Below are 26,754 nucleotides of genomic sequence, written 5' to 3' on the forward strand. Positions count from 1 at the left end.
TGTATGTAAATTTTTTTTTTTGGACGTTACTAAAGCAGAAAATACCATAAAATAATTGGAGATATTTAGGAAATATGCCAAGTTTACATACGCTACAGCCAGCTATTCCACTATAATAATGGCCGTTCTGTGTCGGAATATCTGTTTTGTTTTTTTTTGGTTCAGGTGATTCCGCCCACTGCCAATTTACCAAATAATATTTTGACACCCCGAGATGCCAGTTGGTGGAAAACACAGCACATATTGCAAACGAGAGATCGCAGATTCTACTTGACCTAAAAAGCCTCTGCATCTATCTAAAAAGCTCTATGATCAGAGGTATATTAAACGTGTAAGGCTCGTCACCTTCTGTTGTCGATTGCACTTATTCATGTTGTGTGTCCTCAATCTGGCAACCATTGTGAGCATAATCTAGGGGGGGGGGGGGGGGGTAACTCCCACCAATATTTGAATTTGAATCCATATCACTTGATAGCTTTTAATATTATATACTGAACCTTTAACAAAAACTATTATAGTATCTCAATGATACTAAAATAACACTGGACTTGACTTAGGCTAGCTAGAAACCAGCTATCATGTTTCAAAACCATCTTAATCTGGATTTTCTAGAGCTAACACAGAAAAGTTCTGAAATTTGTAGGAAGCACTCCGACCATTTGTACCTGTCTGCTAGCCCTCTTCATTTCACTATTGAGGGCTGATCAACATGTGTCTTTCACTAATGGAAATGCAGAGGAGGCTGAATTAAATGAGGTGGGGAAGGGGAGGTGTGTTTGTGAGCTAAAGCTCCTGGCTTTACGCTTATTGATTTGAAGAAGTGAGCGAGTGAGCAGTACCTGTACTTCATCTCTCTCTGTCTCTCTTTAAAATCTGGTGCTCTCATGTTTCAACATTCGGATTTTGGGGAGCGTACTGGCCCCCCTGTACCCGTACCCCTGGTGCTGCTCCTCCAGTCATTGAGCTGTGCTACTGGATGGAGAACTTCCACTGGAGCTGGTGGAGCCACTGTCTTCGAAGATGGAGATTTCGATCTGGACAGCCACAGTCAAGGGTTAAATGCTGCAATGCTGAAATATAACAGTGCTTGTATGAAAAATGTAAATACTGTATTAAAGACCCATTGCAATTGTTCAGTGAGTATTCTTTCTTGTGATGTCATACTTCATTTTTAATAAGGATATTTAGGCGAATATATCAATGGGTTCATGAGCCAATTTGAGGTTTACATTGCATTCAAGTTACACATTTTATTAGGTCACGCAATCGAATTTACTTTTCCTAATTTTGAAGTTTCTGTTTGCTTCATGAAATCTTCATATTTTATTTAACTTGTATTAATCAAAATTTGTATAAACAATTTAGAATTATTATATCACTTTATTTTATTGTATGATTATATAATTTACAAATATTATTAAATAAGAATATACTGTACGCCCTTGAGTTCAAGATCAATATTCATCAATATTGTTGGTCATTTATCCTAGAAGAGATTGAAAATGTAAAAATTTAAGGTCAGAGTTATTATTTTTTTATTTAAATAAAGTATACATTCAATTGATAATTGCTCAAATGTGACCGTAAAAAAAAAGAAAAAAAAAAAGATTTATATTTCAATTAAATGCTGTTCTTTTGATCTATCTATCAAAGAAAAAAAATGTTTCCACAAAAATATTAATGATAATAATAATAATAATAATAATAATAAAAATAAAAGTTTGTTAAACACCAAATCAGAATAGAATAATTTCTGAAGAAATTATTACACTGAAGATTGGAGTAATTTTGCTCAAAATTCAGCCATGCCATCACTGGAATAAATTACATTTTAAAACATATTCAAACAGAAAACAGCTATTTTAAATTGTATTAATATTACAGTTTTAACTGTACAGATAAATGCAGCATTGGTGAGCACAAAAGGGTTCTTTCAAAGACATAAAAAAAAATACTGAACCCAAATATTTTAACGGTGGTGTAATTACAATAAATGTTTGTTTTGTAAAGTACACATAACCTTTAGATGGCCTTTAGTTTGATAGACATGCCCTAAAAGCCACATAACCCAAATTTGGACACTAAAAAAGTTCTAGATGAGAGTTGGACAGATGTTAAACGCATTCCCTCCTAATAAGAAACTTAGACCTAATCAGATGTTGAGAATACGCAATATTTTGCAAATGTGGTAGCATAGCAATAATGGAATTTAAACCATCAACTGATTCATTTAATTTAAGTTGAAATGTCTTTCCTATGAGCTACACCAAAGCTCTGTGTTGAGTTACTGGTGGTCAGTGTGGTAGGAACTGAATGGAAGCTATTGTTTGCCCATTGCTCCTAAGGTGACAAAGCCAGCCGCGCCTGCAGTCCGTGGGAAGAGGGAGGAACGGTATTGCCAAGATAGCTTGATGGTTCGCTGGATAGATTTCCCAAAAGGAATCACCCACAATTGTGGGATCCAAAGAATAATATGTTCCTGAAGGATCTTTTGGAAGTGCATGTACTGTCATACCTGAAGACTGCGGATATATAATAGACAATGAGAGAAAGGGAACACACACTAGTACCTTGAAAGATACTTCAACTTCATTATGCATGCCAATTTAATATATATTGGGAAAAAGGGAGCCAAAAGAATAATCAAAAAGGAAATGGGTTGCCAAGGCAACTAACAGACTATTGGGGTACTGTACTTGCAGTGCACGAGCCTGATAAGTGAAGCATTCATTCAGGCATCAATAGATTTGACAGGAACAATGTAGCAACATCTCATTAGGTGAGGTGCTTAGAAACAATTAGTCTAGTTTACATTGACCCAACAAATGACAACATTTCAAACCTTCTTTGCCTTTTGAATTTATAATGTGAGAACATTTTCAAACTGCTTCAACAAATACAGGCTTTACACACTGATCCGACAGAAGCCAATGAACTGCAATTTTGTTATAATTTGTTAGAATTATGGTTACAAACTTGGAATTTTAAATAATGTTTAAACAGGATAACTTTCATTAATGACACAATTTGGGTTAAATGTGCACTGAAAGCAAGCAGTGTAATGTGATGTGACAAAACTAGATTGTTCTCTTTTTGATATTTTCTTGTCTTCTATATTAAATCCCACTGACGGATATTCAGTCTGGCTTTGAATATTAATGGCTTCAAACTCCAGCTGTCAAAAAGTTTAACCTGCTTTAAGTTTATCCTGACAAATATTTCTTTTTTTAAGATATTCTTTAATCACACAGAGAAAGTGTTTCCAATCAGGTCTGGCCTTAGATACTTTTTGCATAAATTTTTTTTTTACCAGTATGTGTTTCCTGGGAATCTAACCCACAACCTTCTGCACTGCTAACACAATCATCTACCACTGAACCACAGATCATGCTTTGCTCTTTCAAGGTTGTGCCAACATTTAAAAAAAAAGCATCCTGACTGTTTGTGAAGGATACTACTCTCATGCCTCTCTCGATGGGATCTGTGAGGAGCAAACCTCTGGGTGCATAGATCTTCTCATTATGCTCCTGAATATACATGCTGATCTTTTTAAGTATCTGTGGGGGGTCAGAGAAGAGACAGAGTGAGAAGGAAGAAAAAGGTTATTGTTAATACCCTATAGTGGTCCTTTAAAGTTTGCTTAAAATAATCACAGACTTCATTTGCTTTATTAATGCACTTTTTTTTGGTCTTACTGTGCATAAATCAACTTTCTTTGCTGGCTGACATCAACCCCTCATTACTTTTCAACTGCTCTCCTCCAATCACCTGCCTCCATTCTGGCACTTAACACCCAATATTCTCAATTTAATCAGTTACAATGGATACAATTATGTTTGTCCTTACATTTATTTTCTCAATGAATATTCTTAAAAAAAAAAAAAAAGTACTTTTGTAATTTTACTGAGTTAACTGTACTGCATAATTGTACTAAAAATTTACTGTATTTCATTAACAAAATAATATTAATATAGCAAATGACTTTTTTATTTATATACAATTTTACTACAGATTTTAACCGTAAGGGAACTTACTATAAAGCAGTTTTTACTGTAGCATTTTTAGTCTTTTACCAGTAAAATGAGGGTAAGTTTATTTAGATTACTCAAGTTTATTTGTTTGACTTTTCAAGTGAGCATTGCAAAGGCTCTCTGTGTTTCTCTACCCCAGTGGGGTGAAACTGTGCATCACTTTGCTACGCTTAAGCCTTTCACTCTAAAAAAAAAAAAGAAAATGGACAAGATGTTTGTATTAAGGGAAAACATTTATCTATTCTGAGTTCAGTTGCCATGAACAAACTTCAGGATGAGCAATGACTCACAGGAGTAAATCTAACACATGCTGTTAATATGCTACTTGGCGCAACCCAAAATGAAATATGTTTTTCCAGAACAAAGTGTACAATTACACTTTTATCCAAAAACTCACATTAATTTATCATGAAAAAATTCCATGCAAATATGCAGTGAGGTCCAAAAGTCTAAGACCACCGGTGGAAATACTTTTCATTACAACTTATATAACAACATAATGTATTGAGTGGAACGTTGAACTGAAAAAATAACATGAATATCTAACTGTTTGGTATGTCGACCTTGAGCTTTAATGACAGAAGCACTTAAGCTGCATGAAGTTACATTTACATTGATTCATTTAGCAGACTATTTTATGCAAAGCAACCTACATTGCATACAGGGGTGCTGCACAAGATCCCGGGACCTATGCATAGGCAGTCCTAATGCCCCCCCCCCCCCCCTGAAAATATATATTACAGACTTTTCAAGGGCCCTCTCTTCCTTTGGGGCCCTGGTAATCAGTACTGGTTTTACCCCCAGTCCGACGCCCCTGATTGCATATTGGTTTATGCATTTGCTTTAGACCTATGACTTGACATTGGTGTAGCTATAACATCATAAATTTAAAAAAAGGAAATTTAATCCTAAAAATTCCTGTTAATATAATGATTTAAATTAGATTTTTAATTCCTGATTTTTAGTAAACTTAGATTTTTGGACCTGAGTTGGTACTAGCTGTTATTCTGGGTCTTACAGGGTTTTATTTTCAATTTATTTTAAATAGTCAACAGAGTTCAACAGTCAGATTCCAGAAAAGTAAAATTCTCCCCTCATTTTCTCTACTGAGAAATTTATTTTAAGTTATAACCTTTATGGGGGAAGTCGTGGCCTAATGGTTAGAGAGTCGGACTCCCAATCGAAAGGTTGTGAGTTCGAGTCCTGGGCCGGCAGGAATTGTGGGTGGGGGGAGTGCATGTACAGTTCTCTCTCTCCACCTTCAATACCATGACTTAGGTGCCCTTGAGCAAGGCATCGAACCCCCAACTGCTCCCCGGGCGCCGCAGCATAAATGGCTGCCCACTGCTCCGGGTGTGTGCTCACAGTGTGTGTGTGTGTTCACTGCTCTGTGTGTGTGCATTTCGGATGGGTTAAATGCAGAGCACAAATTCTGAGTATGGGTCACCATACTTGGCTGAATGTCACGTCACTTTTTAAATAAAGATGTACAATGAGCTGTTAAGTTGTAAAGCAATGATTTATGAATCCAAACCAGCTAAATAGTAACTCTCTAGTCCCATAAAGCACTCCAGATGGCATAAAGTCTTTATGTCTTTTGAATTTTTGGAAAATGAATGCCAAATATATTGATGGAAGCAAAGCAAATAAAAAATAGGCTTGTAATTTTTGCACATATTTTTGAAATAATGTCTGCTCACTTTTTATAATAATAATAATAATAATAATAATAATGAAAGTATTCTATAGTATATATAAATATAATATTATAAGTATATCTATAGTAATATATGTATCTATAGTAAATATATATATATATAAATTATTTCCTGAACGGCATGCTGTTATATGATGTGAAAAGGAACTTGAATATATGGAATAAAAATCTGATTTGGAATGAAAGAATCAAACTGAATACAAATATATATTTTTTGCTTTTAGCAGACACTTTTATCCAAACAACTTATAGTGCATTCAGACTAACATTTTTTACCTAATATGTGTTCCCTGGGAATCAAACCAACAACCTTTTACGCTACTAATGCAATACTCTACCACTGAGCCACTGGAATACATGGAATGAATGTCAGCATATTTGGAATGAAAAAAAAATAATAATAACATAAATATATATATACACACACACACACACATACATAGCATGACATGCATGTCACGTGCACATGGTACGAAAAATTGGTCTGCGCAATAAATTTACTGCAGTTGCACACATCATTTTGCATGTGTGTTCTGTTCTCTTGCCATCTACTGGTTATAGTGGTAATTTGATGTCATTTTCATTTTAAAGGTATTTGTTTTCCACCTGAAGGCAGAAATCGTCCACTAAAGCATGGTACATGCTTCCATGTTATCTTCGTGAATTAAAATGATAAATGCAGATCTCCTGCATTTTACAGCATAAATCTGAAGTTAAATTAAATAAATAAATAAACTGACATATATAATGTTTATATGTCTCAAAGTTTACACATGGAAATTTCCAATGCGTGTACCTTGCAGTGCTGCTCGAAAGAACGAAAGGTCATTTTGTGATTTACAGTCTTGAGGTTTAACATGACACAGTGCAGCACGCTCTAAATCTTTGCATCCATTGCCCTGACTTGTGTGTGCAATCACTTGTCTTTGATGAGGAAGATGCTTATCATGCTAGCCTAGAGCATGAGAGAACTCATCTGTGTCCACTCATGTGTGGCCTTCTGTCAGCTGGAGCAGCAAACTCATCATGGGTGGGAGCAGTTTATCAGAGTTCACCATTAAAGCAGGCATTTTTCCTGTCTGGAGTTTACAAATAACGCCTGATGTGACCTCGGAGTTCCACAATGCATGAATGATATCACCTTTCAAACATGTTAAAGCATGAAGATGAATTTAGAACAAGAAAGACTTTCAACTTTATGTCCACTCTATCTCAGTGCAGGTGAAGCACCCCTGTGAGGAGTAATCTGCTGGCCTTTGGAAGTATATCGTAGCACTGAATGCCATGTTATGATTTGGTCAGGTATGCCCACTGGTGGACAGGTGCTTATCACAAGAGAACTATTGTCTAAGTAGGGCATATCTACACATATCAAACCTCATCTCAATTTAGTTTGCAATCCAAAGAGAGTGATTTACATCTACCGCTGCAAACGAGTGTGGTCAGATTCAAATGGGCCGGCAGATCAAAATGTTTAAACTTTCTAATGTTTTGGTTCTGTGTGAATCATTGGGTGACCAGGCCTGAATGCTCGTCTTTGATCTTCAAAGGCGCTCATGGTTTGGAGCTGTTCTCAATCTTACATCTCGGGACTGGCTTCTTCATAAATGTTGAGTGTATTGTAAAAGAAACAGGAGAAGACTTTATCTTGATACCTTTTCATAGGGTGTCTCCATGCACAGGAAGATGATGTAGGCTGTAGCACAAGCCAGGCAGCCTTCCAAGTAGGACTGACCTCCAATCTTTTCAGTCTCTGCATAATAGCAGTTGAGCGTCTTCAACGTTTCTTCAAACAGGCTCTTCTCGATCTGCGCACAGCAGTCAGTTTAAACTCAGCCAGCTTGCTTGATCCACTGTAGTGAATGGGTGCCATCAGAATGAGAGAAAATGTCACATTAATCCACAAATAACTCACATGACTCAAGTCCATCAATTAACGTCTCGTCAAAGCAAAAAGCTGCATGTTTTGTGATCCATCATTAAGATGTTAAGTCCTTGATCCATAATACTGCTTTTTTACAATGAAAAAGATGTCTGGTCTGAATCAGGACAAATTTGTTTCTCACAAACACATAGTTTTTGATAACAAAAATGTTAATTGATGGACTGGATTGATGTGGATTACCTGTGGATTATTGTGATGTTTTTATCAGATGTTTGAACTCGCATTCTGATGGCACTCTTTCCTAGAGAAGGTTTCTTTGTGAACAAGGGATGTACTGTAATGCTAAATTTCTTCAAATCTGTTCCAAAGAAGAAACAAACTTATCTACATCTTGGATGGACTGAGGGTGAGTTCATTTTTTTTTTAGCAATTTTTAAAGCAATGCCACACGGGATGACTGTGCGACCACATAAATGGCAGTAATACATCAGATGTGTCCCCTAAACTCCATCTGAATTTCACCCTGCTGTCCAGCTCTGTGGGGAACTTGGTCTGGAATTTGCAGATGGTGCCGTCTCTGTAGTCCCTCTGAATGAAGACCTTGGTGGCCAGAGATGCACTGTGATGCAGCTCCTGAAGGTTGTGAAACTACAAAGAGACACAAAATACATCAGGAGTGTCTCAAAAGGGGCCGCTCATGAGCACCTTTCTGAAAATTAAATTGACAAATGGCACCGTCACTAGGCTATTGATATGACTAGTGCCTTGTATATACATCATTTTAAACATTTTTCATGTAAATTATTACTTGCACAGTTAAATCATTGTACATGTGGATAAGAATTTGTGATTTGACACTTAAAATTGAGAGGGTCCTGACAGTATGACATTGTGTCTATTAATTTAATGATTTACGGTTTCTATCTCTTCCAATACACACAGAAAACCTGATGACAGAGACTGGCCCTACATCAAGAGTCTATCAAAATGAAAAATGGACATGGGCCTCTGAAGCAATAATATTTTAAAATATGAAGGAATATGTATGCATGTTTATAAAATCCAGGCCAGAAAAAAAAAGACTGAGCATCAATCAAAAGAAGGAAAAGAAACACTCTATGAGTTGTTTTAGGACTTAATGTGTAAAACCCATCTTCACCAGCTCTGGAAACATCATGAAATAGATTTAGAGAGCCAAGAGAAAGAGAATGAAACCCGATAGATCCAAGATGCAAATCCAGCTCTAATGACCATTTGCTGTTTCCCATTTCTCCTGATTCTCCAATTGACAATACAGTTGGACAGACATATTCCAGTACTCAGTCTGTTTACAATGGCTGCTAGCAAAAATGTGTTTTATAAATTTCATTTTCAAATAATAATAACTACATGAATTAAGAACAGATTGCAGCTTTCTGTATTTTACCTAACACACTGTAAGCAATGTATCGTTTTTTTTTTCATTTCAAGACCTTGTTTCTACCTTGTGAACAAAGCCATATTTTAACAGATCAAGATATAAGACAAGGCTCACAGCTTCATTATCAGCTAAAATGAATTGGTGTCACAGCTGCGGTCTCATTAGTGTACTTTCTGAAAGCTTTGATGCCAACAATAATTCTATTTTTAATCCTATCTATTGCTAATATCGTAAAGTTACCCTGTAAGGCCAGTGCTGAAACATACAGAATGAATGAAAAAGGTGTGAAATAAGGGCTGTAGATGACGAAACAACAAAAACAACAAAAAACACCTAAAATCTTTTTAATACCACTATTGTTTCTCCTAGAAAGGAATGGAGAGTTGTGTTTAATAATCACATTATTTGTTTAATCTTCCAATTCAGCCAGGGGGCCAGGATCCAATGGATGTCTTAAAATGACTTTAAAATGATTTAATAATTGTTTTTAAATAAACTAAAACTAAACTAAAAATCACAAAGTGAACTAACATCAGATATTATATTTTATGTGTTTATTTAAAAAACAGGATCTTGGAAAACCTGGATATAGGCAATTTTAAAAGTGTTTTCAAGAGCTAGAAAAGTCATACTGTAGAAACAAATAATATCTTTAGAAATCATGGACATTTCTATAATGAGTACACTATTGAAAACATCTGAATGATGCTATCTTGCTCATTAAACTGACTGTATTGCATGACTGTAGCTTTCGGCCAGGAGAAGATGTCATCAGGTGGCGTCCAACTTTCACGGGGTGTTTCGACCCTGAACCACAACACCCTCCAGTTGGCGGGTCGGCAGTGGTGGCCAGTCACTGCCCTCCTCCTCCTGGCCCCCAGCTCAACTCCTCCCTCCTACTCCAGAGCCAACAAGACGCTCTTTCTGCTGCCTCACCCAACCTACGGACAGCTGCCTTCCTCTCCCTTCCTGCTAAACCCAAAGCAGTGAGTGTCTTCCACACAGACTGTGCCGGGAAACCCCTACACCCGACCTCAACCGGGAATAGCCAGGTCTGCCACCCTTTGGCCCTGCACTGCTCAACAAGGTCCTGATACTTTGTGGCTTTCCGCTCATGGGCCTCCTCACACCCGTCTTCCCACGGGACCGTCAGTTCGATCAAGATTATCTTCCTTGCCTCCTCAGACCATAAGACCATGTCTGGCCTCAGCAGCGTTTGCACAACCTGGGGGAAGACTAGTTTCTTTCCCAGGTCCACCACCATCTCCCAGGATTGTGCTGCTTGCAAGAGGCTATTTTTGATCTTCTTGGGGGCTGCTGGTTTCTCCCCTTCTCTGATGAACTGAATGCATGTCCTCGGCCTTGTACTAGTCTGGCGCTTTTTCTGCCTCTCCCGCTCCAAGATGTCAGCCAGTGCAAAGAGAACCTTGTCATGGCGCCACCTGTATCTTCCTTGGCTAAGGGCTGCTTTGCATCCTGCCAGTATGTGCGCCATTGTTCCCCTCCCTCCGCATAGCCTACACGATGGGTCCTCCCTCATACCCCATCTGTGGAGGTTTGTTGGTGATGGAAGGGTGTCGTACACTGAACGGAGCAGGAAGGAGATGCGAAAGGGCTCCAGTCTCCAGATCTCAGGCCATGTGATCTTCCGCTTCGGCAGGTCCCACTTCGTCCAGGCACCTTGTACTCCAAGTTCGACGGCCCTAGACATGCGCCTTTCTTCCTCCAGGTGTCGGACCTCGGCTTGAATCATGTCCCTCCTCTGCCTTGGGTCTGCTTTTCCCCACTGCTGAAAGTGGGTGGATCCGAATCCTTGCCCCCCTACGCATGGGTTCCCAATCACGTCCTTCAGCTTCAATGCACATTCGGCTTGTGCCACTGATGTGTCAGCCACCCACTTGCGTCCTGATCTCGTAGTGACACCTGCTCTCCTGACTTTTTCATCAGTTTAACATTTTGTTAAGTCTACATCCATGTCAATCTCAAAAATATTTTATCATGTAGAAATAGCTTTTTATGAGATAAAATCAATTAAAAAATTATTATCCCATAATCTCTAATGACTGGAAAAGTAATGTCATTAAGTTATTATTATTATGTTTTATTATAATAGAGTATCAGTTTCAAGAATTTATAGTTTAAATTAACATTTTGATTTAGTTTGACATTTTAATATTTAGCATTTTAATTTTAGCAATTTTCTTTTTAATTTTTCATTTTTTTTGTCTTTTTATAAAAAATTTTGTCTATAAAGTTTTTTATTATTTTATATTTCAGATTAAATGTTTAGTATTTTAATATATAAAGTCAATCTAATTGAAAATAATAAATGTTACCTTGGCAGCTAGCTGAAGTAGAAAAAAAAAAAAAAAGTTTCTTATTTTATCTTAATTTTATGGTTTTTTTTTCATGGATTTTGCTTTAATTAACTATAACAACCCTGGGGGATTAGAATTAAAAAGTCTGAGAACCAGGGCCCGTATTCATAAAGAATCTTAATGCAAAAAGTAGCTCCTAGTGACAAAATTCTAAGAAAATTCTTAGAAATGTGGGTATTTACTCATAAAATTAAAGAAAAAATCCTAGTAAAGAAAAAAGTAATTCAGAAAGCATCTTAACCCTTAAAAGAGGTCTTAAGGTCAAACTTGTTAGGAGCACAGACGAGGACTTTTAAGAGGCTTAAGAGTTTCTTTAGCAGAGGAGAAAATGTTCATTTCGTGTTCAATGTTCATTTCGTGTTCAATGTTCAATGTTCAGTTCATTTCGTTTCCACTGGACATTCCCACCTTGCAGGCTCAAAAAAACTGCATTTATGAATATAGCAGGCTTATAGGTGCGCACAAGCAGGGGGAATGAACCGTTAATAGTTTGTGCTATACGCTCCCATGTCTGCTTCTTGTCCCTTGCTGTGACACCCGGCCCGAATTTTCCTTTAAGAATGGCCTTGTGTTCATCCACTAACTGGGCTACCAGTAAACACTGTTCCTCTGTCCAGTTTGGCTTTCTCGCCCTTCTTGTTTTTTATTCCATGTTTGATGCATTAAAACCAACATTCAAACCACCACTTAAATAGGACAGCAATCACTGTAATTGGAAAGAGTGGAACAATTTTTATCATTCAAAGCCAATCAAATACCTTATAGGAAATTAAAAGCATAGTAAATTAAAAAAGGATTTATATACACACATACAATGTGTGTGTGTGTGTGTGTGTGTGAGAGTGAGAGAGAGAACGGTCAAATAGGAAAAATTACGCATGTAAATTCAAAGTGAGAATTAGAATAGACCCTTTACTTAAAATCACTCTTTTTTTCCTTCTTGCACAACCAACAACAGTCTTCAAAAGATTGTGTCATACATAGCAACGGGGTCAACCCCGCCTCCCCACTAAGATGAAAGTTTTTGTCTTTTCCTTACTCAGAGTTGCTCTCAGATCGGTCCCGAATCACTCTTAAGCTAAGACTCCTACGTAAAAGTTTTTAAGCTAAATTAAGAGTTTTCTGAGAGGATTCTTAGAATCTTTATGAATACGGGCCCAGATATCTGTGCTCAAATTTGCAATCAAAAGAAAGACGTTATAGTGTTTTAGGAGAAACATATGATACAAAAGTTGATCATTAAATGAAGCACAACTAAAGGAGCCACAACTGAGCAAGATTTCATGAATATAGTAATAAATTCAACTATATGTTGTAATTACAACTTCGGAACAAATACAAAGAAAGTCAGAATTAGCAACCAAAGCTTCATAAGGGTGGAAGTGAATGATTATTAGTCTTCACTGTTGCCATGACACACAAAGGCTTTTAGTTCACCCCAAATGAGACAAGCCTAATTATCCCTGCACTCCTCCACTGAGGCATCGCTCAGAGAATGTCCAACTCAGGTTGAGGATGCTCATAATAGATGTTCTGCTGTCTCAAATCCCACAGCAGCTGTTAACATATCCACAAGCAAGTGGCTTATCTGGCCACATGACTATCCACAGTTGGATTACTTCCAGATATGATAAATTATTCACACTAGGGAGGTCATCTAAACTGTTACAAGAAGAAAAGTCTCAAAGTCAGACTTTAGACTGTCAACAAAGTATTGTACAGTTTGAAGCTTATGTGGCCCAAGAACTTCTCTGACATACATGAAAAGAGACCAGTCAAATTTATGTTTGATTTGGTGCCTTTTAGAGTCACCCCAAAATGAAAATTCTGTCATTATTTACTCTCATCCTGTCCCAAACCTTTATGAATTTCTTTATTCTGAAGGTAATTTAAATGAACAGTTCAACCAAAAATGGAAATTTGCTGAATACTGGCTCATCCTCAGGCCATCCAAGATTTAGTTTGTTTCTTCACGGGAACAGATTTTAAAGAAGTTTAGCATTAAATCATCTGCTCACCTATGGATACTCTTTAGTGAATGGGTGCCAGAGGAAACAATATTATGAAATACATTTTTTACATTATAAAAATACATTTTTATAAATGTTTGTATTCTAAAAATGCAATTAAATAATTATAATAATAATAATACAATAGTGTTTTGTCTTGCTTTTTCTACATAATTTTTTTTTGTGTACAACAATAAAGTCTTAACAGACAGTCATTCAAAATTTCATGATTAATTCAATGTGTTACTATTCTTTTTGTGTATTTGCAATTAATTGTAAAAGTTACTATCAATTTCTGAGTAAAAACTGTCTAAATCTCTTTTTTTTCCAGTGTACAACAAGAAAGTTTTAACAGACAGCCAGATTGGAAGTGGCAATTTCTGCCAACTCTTGCCATTTCTGTGTCCAATTTGAATCAGAATGTCAGTAAATGGACTGTAGGTGGTTAGTGGGCTTAGGTTATGCCTATAAAAAGAGTAACCATCCGATTTCTGTAAATCCGGACCTGCCAAATTGGCGAATAAGTCTGAAAGGTACATGAGCATACAGTGACATTCCTAAAGTGAGACAATTAGCATTATTGGCCATCACAACTCTCAGCAGTGAGATGGCCATTTCCAATTAATATTCATCAGTTGACGAAAATGTTATGAATTTTAATTTACATCTAAGGGGTCATAGGTTGATTCTAGATGTTGCCAATATTGAGCAGTATTTCATAAGTAAATGAGCAGATCTGCAGAGGCATATCAGGAAGATAGATGTGTACCTTCAAAACTTCATAGGCTCTCAGGCATTTCCTCTTCCTTCCCTTGTGAATGTGGAAGATTATTTTAAACAGATGTTACAGAGGCAGAACATTTACAGAAATGCTGATGTGCTCTCAAACCCTTGAGAGACACTGTAGAGGAAGCAAAAGATAGACAGTCTAATGGTGGTTTATAGACCCACATGTTATAAGTGACAGAGTTCAATCAACTGAGAGAGAAATAATATATAATTCTGCCCTGTGGGGTTGGCAATATAGCAATATTTCGGACTCATTACACAGAGAATACGCAATTTAGCCAGCTTATGGGCTCAGTTTTAAGCAACACATAAAAGACACTAAAACCATTCAAATTAAATATATTATATATCAATCATATCATGTTAGTACTCGCTGATGCACAGGACAGCTGCCCAATGTCTCTAAACTCATCACAAATAGCTGCTGTAAAACTGTATAGAGCTTTTTAGGTTCATTATCTAGACTCACATACATGGTGACGGGTGATGGTCACGATCGCTGCCTCACGTGTCTGGGCAATAAGCACGCTGAGGTGGCATTCACAGATGAGTCATGTTCCCATTGCGGGATGATGACCATCTCTGAGCTGCGAGCCAGGCTCTATTTCCTCCAGGGGGGTGGAGCTCCGTTGCCCTTTGCCGCAATATAGTGTTCGTCCTGGTGGCTGCCAGGCTGGAACTGTTTCCAGCAGTAGCAAGGGTGGTTTGAGGATTACAGTGGTGGCAAACCACTCAGGGAACCAACCTTCGGGGGCCCACCAATCCTTTAGCACCTCCAACCCAGCTGAGCAGCCATTAGCCCACTCGGACCTTGTTCCCCGAACTAGTGCTCCTCACGACAGCCCCTCCCTGGCGGATTCCTCTGAGGCAGGATCTACTGACTCAGAGAAGGGTCACCCTATGGCACCCAGGTCCAGACACCCAGAAATGCCCAATTAGGGTTGTGCTTTCCTTTTTACAGCAAGGGCTGGGGCTGTGTGCCTCCACCCTCAAAGGCCAGGTTGCTGAATTTGTTGCATACCATGACCCCACAGAAGGGAAGTCGGTGGGTAAACATAACCTGGTCATCAGGTTCCCCAGAGGGGCCAGGAGGTTAAATCCTTCCAGGCCCCCCTCCATACCCTCTTGAGACCTGTCTTTAGTGCTTAAATCACTGCAGCAGGGCCCATTTGACCCTTTGCATTCATTTGAGCTAAAGTTTCTTTCATTGAAAACTCTGCTCCTGCTTGCACTCGCCTCCATCAAGAGGGTAGGAGACATGCACGCATTTTCGATTGATGATTCGTCCCTAGAGTTTGGGCTGGCTGACACACAGGTGCCCAAGGTTCCCACTACTCCCTTCAGGGATTAGGTGGTGAACCTGCAAGCGCTTGGCCCGGAGGAGGAAGTCCCAGCCCTAAATTTGCTCTGTCCCATCTGAGCCCTGAGATACTACATAGATTGGACACAAAGCTTTAGGACCTCAGACCAGCTCTTTGCCTGGCTGGCAGAAGTGGAAGGCCATAACTAAGCAGAGGATGGCCCTCTGGATTGTGGATGCCATCAATCTGGCTTATCAGGCACAGGGTGTGCCCTGTCCATTAAGGTTGCGAGCTCACTCAACTAGAAGTGTTGAATCCTCCTGGGCGCCAGCTTGTGGCACCTCGCTGACAAATATTTGTACAGCTGCGGGTTAGGCAACCCCCAACACGTTCGCTAGATTCTATAGCCTACGTGTGGAGCTGGTATCCTCCTGTGTTCTCACCTCAAATGGTTAATGGCACTAAGAGGCCCCGGTTAGTGTCGGCTTGTTAAAACCACTCCAGAGAGTCCATATCATAGAACCTATCGAGTTCCTCCATCCCCTTGGCAGCGTGGTGGTGGTGGAGTGTCCGGTGCCAGGCCTTCACTTGCTGAATCCTTGAGAACAGGTAGAAGGCGGGGGTCCATATGAGAGACCTAAGTTGATCTCATATGTGTAAAGTCCAGGTTATAGCCTTAGAGCCTGTGTTTCCCCGGCAGACTTCTGCCATTTTCAAAGAGGGTTTCAATCAACTCCAATTTTCCATATGTACCTAAACGGATGTTCATATGTGTATTTGCTCCCAAGACATCCTTCAGGAAGGATGGATTTTCTGCATCGTCCCTGTTCCAAGTGCAAGGGGTGAGTTTTCCCAGTTGTAGCTAATCTCACTAAGTGGGTAGTGTTTCGACAATGGTGAATAGAATTACCGGCCTACACCAAAAAGGGGCGCAGGCGGATCGCACTGGGCACTGAAAGGGCCAGCATCCATGGTGCTTTGGTAGGGAACCCCAATTTTTGTTGGCCATCGACGTGATGTCGAGAGTGACCGACTGAAAGGGAACGTTACGTATGATAACCCTTGTTCCTTGAAGAAGGGAATGGACAATTCACGTCCCGTTGCCACGGCTGCTGTACCACTGCTGAGCAGCCTGGTCACTGGCTCAGCTACTCAGTGAAAAACTGGTATGCATTCAACCTGCAGCCATCTTATTCTCAAGCAGTGATCAGCTGCAGCTGGATGCAAAACTTGCATGCCATTGGGCATTGGCTCGTTTAGTTTACACTCGAAGGTCTATCGAAGCGATATCCCAATTTGTCCATCACTGACGTGATGTTTCCATTCTCTCCTTTAGGGAACGAGGGTTACCATACGTAACCAAGATGTTGTTTATTTAACCCAGCATATAGGGTTGAGAACGAGTCAATCTTTTGTTCGTTATCTTGCTCGGCTCGGTGTTCATCTTCAGTTCTCCTTCACAGCAGTTCAGTCAGTGTACTGTTTGAGTAAATGAATTACTCCGGGATATTGGTTTGTTTTAACTCAGAGGGAGTGTCAGCCACATTAAAAAAGTTAACAGCTTAAGTCATTTGTGGATTAATGCGTATTGGAGATGTGAACCGTTTAAAACTATTTAGTTCGATTTGGTGAACTGGCTCAAGAAAATCTGGTTACATCGAATGATTCGTTCGCGAACCGGATATCACAAACTGCTGTGTTTTTAACTTTCTCTCACAACAGACACGGAAAAGAAGACAATGATGAATAAAGTTGTAGGTTTTGCTATTTTTGGACCAAAATGTATTTTCGATGCTTAAAAAAATTCTAACTGACCCTCTGATGTCACATGGACTACTTTGATGATGTTTTTCTTACCTTTCTGGACATGGACAGTATACCATACACAATGGAGGGACTGAAAGCTCTCGGACTAAATCTAAAATATCTTAAACTGTGTTCCGAAGATAAACGGAGGTCTCACGGGTTTGGAACGACATGAGGGTGAGTTATTAATGACATAATTTAGATTTTTGGGTAAACTAACCCTTTAAGTAAGTAAGTACATTGTAAATAAATAAATAAAAATAAAGATTTATATAGGCTACTGATAGTCATGGCTAATTGAGTGTGATGGAAAAAAAAAACATAATGCAAATAATAATAATAGAACAGGACTCACAGTAGTTGTTTTGAATTTATATTAACCATAAAGTACACAAAAGTATTTGGACGATTAACTACATTTAAAAACATGTCAATCTTATTGCATTAAATAGCAAAATATCAAACAAAGTGGCATAAACTTTTAAAGAAAGACAGTATGAGTACACAAGCAAAACCTTTCATAAATCCTTTTTTTAAAATACACTGTTCAAAATTAAGTTTTCCGACCCAAACTTCTATAATCTGGAACAGACTTAATTTGTGTCAAGTATTCGTGATTCTACGCACCATTGAAAATCTATCATTGTGCAGGTTACAATCAGATTGTCACGTGCTAAACATCTGCCACTTATTAGAGACTGAACAGAATCAGAACTTCAGAAGGATTCAGCAGATATGTAAGATTCATTGAGTATAAATAGGGCATGGATTCCATGCCTTTAGAAAATGAAGTAGCTCTTGAAAGGGCAGTGTGTCGTTCTCTAACCGCTAGCAGAGATGCTGAGTGCACATGGCCTGAGGGTCACATGAAACAAATTATAGGTTGCTTAAGCTGTGACACTTTAAGAGGGTAGAACTGCTTTCTGTCGAGCTCATTGCTTCTTGTCCACCCTCTCTCACTCAATTCTTTCTAGAAACAAATATCTTTTTATTAAACATTCAGATTGTCTTATAACGGTAAACGTGTTTCAGATCAGCATACATTTTCTGGTTAGGTCGGTTCAGTTCAATATGAGCAATATGACTGCATTATTGAAATGTTGTTTTACAATCTTGCTCTGTATTTTCTATTCAGTTCTAAAGAACAAGATATTCTGGAAATTATAGTTAACAAATAACACAAATCAAGAACAGTGCACTGTGTTGTATATAATTAATTATATTTGGCACAGGGTGCAAGAATGTAACAGGAGACAGCTGTGTTGGATTAACTTGCTATAAAACAGTCCCAGGACATTTGTTAAATCTTAATAAAACCATCATTTTACCATTCTAAAATAATAACAATAATTTCCTTTTTTTTTAAGTGTTTTTTTTTTGTGTGAATTATATAAATGTAAATAATGTTTATATAGTAAAATTACAAAAAGTGTATACTTGTTAACAATAGGGTTAGTCTAACAATTATGCACTTTTAGCAAATCTAATAATGTTATTAAATTTTACTACTACTGCTAATACTACTACTATTATTATTATTATTAATAATAATAATAATTATTATTATTATTACTAAATGGCTTCTTTTGGACCAAAAACAACTCATACTCAATACATATTTAAAATGTTTGTATTCTAAAAATGCAATGAAATAATAATAATAATAATAATAATAATAATAATAATAATAATAATAATAATAATAATAATACTTTTCTGAATTATATAAATGCAAAATGTTTTCTTGTAAAGAATAGGGTTAGTCTGGAAAATAAGCACATTATTATTATTATTATTATTATTATTATTATTATTTACTATTATTATATGGCTTTTATTATATTTTTCTTTTTTAATTCTAATAAAGATAATTATAATAGTATTTTGTTTCACTTTTTCTGAATTTTATAAAAACGAAACATTTTCTTGCAAAGAATAGGATTAGATCTCGTCTGTAGGAAATAAGCTAAATATTACATTAAATAATACTACTAATTTTAACAACTAAAACAACAAGGGACAAAAACATTTTTAAAGACAATATAAAAAAACAATGTATTTGTTTATTGTGTATGTGTACCTGGTATGCTCTTTATTACACACAGAAAGTAAATTTTGTAATTGTGTGGTCCCCATGAAGAAAACTTATAAATAATACAGAATTAAGTTTTTTTTTTTTTTTAAGCAGAACGTTTTGTGGGATAAGGGGATATAAAATACAGTCTGTACAGTGTAATACTCATTACACTAATGGAATGTCCCCATAAAACATGGAAACCCAACGTGTGTGTTTGAGTTATTAGGCCCTTAAAACACAACAAATCAATGTGGGTGTCTTTAATAGCCATGCTATGTGCTCCTGCACAAGGTTAAAAACACTGTGGAGTCTCATCTAGACAGATAAATAGCATGCAGTACTCCAAAAGTGGTCTAAAAACAGAAACACATCACATATCAGTTGTCACAGTAGTCCCAGAACATAAAGCAACCTGGTATTTTCAGCAGTAGTTATTTTAAGGATTAACTTTACTTTGAGGTGCATGTCAGAGAAGAAACTAGAGAGCCATCTAATGAAGTCTCAGAGTTTATGGCACCGAATGCTAAACTGACCATTGAAGCACAGGAAAGACACTCTGAGCGACTCATTAGAATATGTTTTAATGAAAACGAGCTGGATGTAGGACTACAAGACCACAAGATGCCCAAAGCAAGTGCATGAAAACATTTTTTTTCAGCAAAGGTTGTCTAGGTGAGAGTTAACAATTAGTTTCAATATCCTAGTCAAAGTAAAATCTAGGTTGCAGAGGGATACAATTGTTTCCCTGAATACATTACAAACAGTAGAATCTCATAATGTATTCTCACTAGAGGAATTTATCTTGCCTGCCTTTTCAATAAACCTCTAAACAAGATGGCTAAGTTAACAGAAAGTGCATGCCATCTATACACATTCTTAAATATAAACATTTATTGTGAATTAAGGATAAAGAACAGCCAGACAAATATTATTTTTAAACAGAGAAAATGAAATGGTATTTGGAAGATATGCGATAAGAGAAAAGATGTGGATGCTTGTGCATATTAAAAATGCCCATCCATGTTTGCATTCTCGGTTTAATAATGAATGATGCAATGATGCATATGATGTCTACTATGATGAAAAAAAAAAACACTCCTGGCAAGTATGTGCAATACTCTAGAGTATTGCACATACTTGCCAGGGCATTGCTTTGAGGGTACTAACAATGGAAGTAACAAAGTGATTTCTTTAGGCTAATATGTAAATAAATAGTGATAAAAGCCAACAAAATATTGCAGCATGATTTATTTTATATTAATTTACTAACAGTTATGATAACACATGATCTAAAGACTATGACAATTAAAACAACAACAACAAAAAAGAGCCATTGCAACTAAATTCTTCTCATCTCCACGGTGTAGATGGAGATCCTTCATTAATTCGGATTTCATGGATATTTTGCCTAAAAGTTTCTCTTTCCCTGTTGTCTACAGGAAAACTTGATGACGCATTGAAGTGGTTTTGAAAGCTGATTGACTTTAATGTTACCTTTGGTAGTTGTGATTTTGGGTTAACTGAATATCTGTTCTGATTGGTCAGATGTTGTTAGCCTAATCTACCAATGTTGTTAAGGTATTAAAACTCTGTTATCACGTATGAAACATTATATTATACATAATTCTATTATATTCTATGCATCTGAGTTCTGAACTTCAGTTGGTAAACTGATTAAAGAAAATTGTTAACTTTAGATGCGTCCCAATTTGTGAAAAATTTACTTCCCAGAGGACAAACATAACAATTAATAAATAAATTAATTAATTGGCATGTTGTCATATTCGTTAAGTTCATTTCAAATTTAGATTTTCGCTGCATCCTGAAATCGCACACTGTCTGAGTACGTACTAAGTTTGTATTTGAACTTACTTTGCGACCATTACAAATGTATGTTGTATCAGGACCACTGCCCACGTATCGACGAGGACACAAAAAAACTGGATGACGAGTAATTTCTTACTGCTAAATTCTGAAAAAACTGAGGTGTTAATTATAGGACCTAAAAACTCTGCTTGTAATAACCTAGAACACTGTCTAAGACTTGATGGTTGCTCTGTCAATTCTTCGTCATCAGTTAGGAACCTAGGTGTGCTATTTGATCGCAATCTTTCCTTAGAAAGCCACGTTTCTAGCATTTGTAAAACTGCATTTTTCCATCTCAAAAATATATCTAAATTACGGCCTATGCTCTCAATGTCAAATGCAGAAATGTTAATCCATGCATTTATGACCTCAAGGTTAGATTATTGTAATGCTTTATTGGGTGGTTGTTCTGCACGCTTTTTAAACAAACTACAGCTAGTCCAAAATGCAGCAGCAAGAGTTCTTACTAGTACCAGGAAGTATGACCATATTAGCCCGGGCCTGTCAACACTGCACTAAAAACAATATTTTGAAATACTGCTTATTACTTATAAAGCCCTGAATGGTTTAGCACCTCAGTATTTGAATGAGCTCCTTTTACATTATAATCCTCTACGTCCGCTACGTTCTCAAAACTCAGGCAATTTGATAATACCTAGAATATCAAAATCAACTGCGGGCGGCAGATCCTTTTCATATTTGGCGCCTAAACTCTGGAATAACCTACCTAACATTGTTCGGGAGGCAGACGCACTCTTTCAGTTTAAATCTACATTAAAGACCCATCTCTTTAACCTGGCTTACACATAACATACTAATATGCTTTTAATATCCAAATCCTTTAAACGATTTTTAGGCTGCATTAATTAGGTAAACCGGAACCGGGAACACTTCCCATAACACCCTATGTACTTGCTACATCATTAGAAGAATGGCATCTACGCTAATATTTGTCTGTTTCTCTCTTATTCCGAGGTCACCGTAGCCACCAGATCCAGTCTGTATCCAGATCAGAGGGTCACTGCAGTCACCCAGATCCAGTACGTATCCAGACCAGATGGTGGATCAACACCTAGAAAGGACCTCTACTGCCCTGAAAGACAGCGGAGACCAGGACAACTAGAGCCCCAGATACAGATCCCCTGTAAAGACCTTGTCTCAGAGGACCACCAGGACAAGACCACAGGAAACAGATGATTCTTCTGCACAATCTGACTTTGCTGCAGCCTGGAATTGAACTACTGGTTTCGTCTGGTCAGAGGAGAACTGGCCCCCCAACTGAGCCTGGTTTCTCCCAAGGTTTTTTTCTCCATTCTGTCACAGATGGAGTTTCGTTCCTTGCCGCTGTTGCCTCTAGCTTGCTTAGTTGGGGTCACTTCATCTACAATGATATCGTTGACTTGATTGCAAATAAATGCACAGACACTATTTAACTGAACAGAGATGACATCACTGAATTCAATGATGAACTGCCTTTAACTATCATTTTGCATTATTGACACACTGTTTTCCTAATGAATTTCCAAAATAGCACAGAAACTGCACTTGTTAAAATTACAAATGACCTGCTTCTTGCGTCAGATCAAGGCTGCATCTCATTTCTAGTTTTACTTGATCTTAGTGCTGCGTTCGACACCATAGATCATGACATACTCATAGATCGATTACAAAACTATACAGGTATTCAAGGGCAGGCTCTAAGATGGTTTAGATCCTACCTGTCCGATTGCTACCATTTTGTTTACTTAAATGGGGAGTCATCTCATTTATCATCAGTAAAATATGGAGTGCCACAAGGATCCGTCCTAGGTCCCCTTCTATTTTCAATATACATGTTGCCCCTTGGTAATATTATTAGAAAATACGGAATTAGCTTCCACTGTTATGCTGATGATGAGACCAGATGAAACCTCTAAATTATCTAAGCTAACAGAGTGTGTTAAAAATATAAAAGATTGGATGACCAATAATTTTCTCCAATTAAATTCGGATAAGACAGAGATATTAATTATTGGACCAAAAAACACTACACAAAATCTTGTAGATTACAATCTGCCACTAGATGGATGTACTGTTACTTCCTCTACAGTAAAAAATCTGGGTGTGATATTAGACAGCAACTTGTCTTTTGAAAATCATATTTCCCATGTTACAAAAACTGCATTCTTCCATCTTAGAAACATTGCCAAGCTAAGAAACATGTTGTTTGTTTCTGATGCAGAAAAGCTAGTTCATGCATTCATGACCTAGATTGGACTATTGTAATGCACTTCCTGCTTCTTCAATAAAGAAGCTACAGGTAGTCCAAAATGCAGCAGCTAGAGTCCTTACCAGGTCAAGAAAATATGATCATATTACCCCAATTTTACAGTCTCTGCACTGGCTACTTATTAAGTTCCGTATCAGTTACAAATGATCATTACTTACCTATAAGGCCCTAAATGGTTTAGCTCCTGCATACCTAACTAGCCTTCTACCATGCTACAATCCATCACGCTCCCTAAGGTCACAAAACGCTGGACTGTTGGTAGTTCCTAGGATAGCAAAGTCCACTAAAGGAGGTAGAGCTTTTTCACATTTGGCTCCCAAACTCTGGAATAGCCTTCCTGATAATGTTCGGGGTTCAGACACACTCTCTCTGTTTAAATCTAGATTAAAAACTCATCTCTTTTGCCAAGCATTCGAATAATGTATCTTAAATTGTGAGTGTAGTTGCATCTGATCAAATGTGCCTTTATACTCTTTAGCTTGGGTTAAACTAATTAATTTTACTTTGTTGGATCAGCAGCTATGCTAATGATGTCTCTATTTGTTTCTACAAGCTCCAGTCTGGATCCAGAACACCCGAGAAGAGATGATGCTGACCCTCAAAGGGCCTCAGATGATGCTAACCCTGAATCAACAACAGAACAAACAAATATTGCTACAACTGTGACTGCATCATATAATAATTATTAATTATTAATAATATTAATAATGTTCATCATCTGGCTGACTACATCTTGTATTAATTTTTCTACAAATCCTGTCATACGTGCACAAACTGACAGTCACCACTTATAAGCTATTACTGAATATTGTAGAAACATAATTTTCTGTAAAGTTGCTTTGTAACGATTTGTATTGTAAAAAGCACTATACAAATAAACTTGAATTGAATTGAATTGAATATAGTACGAATTTTGTCAGTGTGAATGAAATGTAGATGTACTACATCCTCAATGTGGTTCTGGTTACATGATCAACCAGTTTCTTCGCTTCACTGCCATTCATAAATCTCGTGGCATTGTAAAGTGTCTATCAAACTTCAGACTCCTTCCAGAAGTACTAGGTCAAATACTATGATTTTGGGAGGCTGCACACTGCAGAGCAAATGGGTGGAGCTTATGTCCAGCTTCCCCTTGCTAGACGTCCAGCGAGGAGGAGCGAATGTAATTTGTGCCTAATGAGTGGCATTAGAATATCCAACCACACCATTACCCTACCCAAAACTCTATCCCTCCTCTCCATTAGACATCCGGAGAGGTGGAGCTGGAAGTCATGAATAACTCTGCAGTGAGTAGCCTACCACTTCATGAATTCGAACATACTACTCTTTTTCCACATAGTACGGAAGTATTAGATTTTTTTTTTATTGTTTTGACAAAAGTGCTCAACCAATCAGAATTTAGAGTCAATCACTATTAGTTAAGGAAAGACACTGACATATTTTTTTTGCATTATAGTCTGCAAAATAAACTGATCAACACATCAGTGCTTGTCGATCTTTTTAATAAATAAATTGACACAAATTATTTAATTGAGCTATATTTCTAAATATAATATTATAATTTTTTTTCTTGCTTGCTTGGAGAGAGAGGAGCACAGCAGACATAGGTTACCCAGATCAACCGACCAATCATAATCAATTATTCCAGAAAATCTTTTTTTTTTTTCACCGTATTTGTGTCTCTGTCCAGGGTGCTGAATAATTCGCCAGTCTGTCTGTATCATTCACACTTTCCTCGGCAGATCCTCTGCTTTGGCCACAAAATATTCACTTTTGGCTGATTCCAATTGAAAACTTCGTATCATGTCGACGAAATCAGTCTTTACAGGAAACAGCGTCTCCATTTCTTAGTTGGCTTCTTTGAACGCGTCTTATCTAAAGCGTCGTGACATCATGATTCAGCCCCACAGCAGGTGTCAAAATAACTTCATCCAAAGCACGCGAATGAAACGAACCCGCTCTCCGCTGTCTGTTTATCTCGCACGAAGCTCAAGTGAATGCGTTAATGATTCTTACCTCTGTCGCCATGATGCTTGACGGTGGTGAATGTTTGGTTGATCTGTCCCGGTGCTGAAATTCTCTCCACTCGTTGGACAGTAACGGATGGAGAGATGAACGCGCTGGAGAGAGTGGAGCGGCGTCCCACTGATGGAGGAGTGACTGGTACAGAAAGTACAGCTGTGCTTCACTTTATGTCTGAGAGAGAGGGGGAGCAGGATCACCAGAGGAGTATATTACCACATAAACTGGAGTAAAAAGTGCCTCATCAATAAAGAAAGGCTCCCCTTTTTCTTTAGACGTTTACAGCGACTACACTGTAAAAATAATAATAATTATTCATAATAATTTAAATACTTATATAAATATCATTATTAGATATATACATTAATGTTAAAGTTTACAGAACCCAACTAACAAAAAGCTTATTTTCAAATTAAAACGTAAGTTCTTAATTTTTAAATGTTTAAAAAAAAAATCTTGGTTATGCAAATGTTAGAGAAAACATTAAGGGAATGTTCCATTTAATAATTTTGCAAATATTATGAGAACGTTTTAAATTTTAATTGAAACAAGTAGTAAAAAAAAAAAAAATCCAGTCAAAATGGTTCCATGAATGAAATACAAATAGCATTTTTATACTTACATTTTGGAAATGTTATTTAAGAGACTGAGTAAATGTTCTACTCTAATGTTCTTAACATTGAGAGAATCTTGCCAGAGCATTAGCCAAAGATCTGATAACGTATTTAAATTACATTAATAAAATGGCATTGCTTGACACTGAAGATTGAATGTCCATGTTATCTATGGTGAGTTTCAGCAGCTACTGTACCTTTTGGAAGAAAAATCAGACTTCCCCCAAGGTTGAACAGGTTAAATTATTCATTCTTGCCATTGTTATCTCGGAAACTAAGACAGATATTAAATAAAGTTCCAAGAGGTTGTTCAATATATGAAGGTAACCCATGAGTGTATTCACAATGTACAGTTCATGTGGATGCAGTACTGTACATATATTGTATATATATTCAGGTGGTGGTGAATTATATCGGATGGATTTATGTCTGATGTAAATCCAAGTTCAAGTATAAATAAATAAAAATATATTTTATTTTAACCTAATAGACATTTAATACTCCGTCTGAAATTAAGTTCTGACAGGTTTATGGTGAGCTGGCATCTCCCTAGGTCTGTTTGTTGCAAAA

At 37.3% G+C, this 26,754-nt stretch overlaps 1 protein-coding gene across 1 annotated transcript; it reads right to left on the reverse strand.

The window, feature by feature from the left end:
* Positions 1-372: 372 nt before the first annotated feature.
* LOC132111098 (golgin subfamily A member 7B-like) lies at positions 373-25,719 on the reverse strand. Its single transcript, XM_059518268.1, has 5 exons — positions 25,565-25,719; positions 8,156-8,281; positions 7,404-7,556; positions 3,456-3,557; positions 373-1,034 (listed from the first exon to the last, which is right to left on the reverse strand). Exons 1-5 carry the CDS (start codon positions 25,574-25,576, stop codon positions 957-959), a joined length of 471 nt encoding a protein of 156 aa, XP_059374251.1. The 5' UTR covers positions 25,577-25,719; the 3' UTR covers positions 373-956.
* Positions 25,720-26,754: the final 1,035 nt, after the last annotated feature.

Source organism: Carassius carassius, chromosome 30, assembly GCF_963082965.1.
Source record: "Carassius carassius chromosome 30, fCarCar2.1, whole genome shotgun sequence".
Taxonomy (NCBI): Eukaryota; Metazoa; Chordata; class Actinopteri; order Cypriniformes; family Cyprinidae; genus Carassius; species Carassius carassius.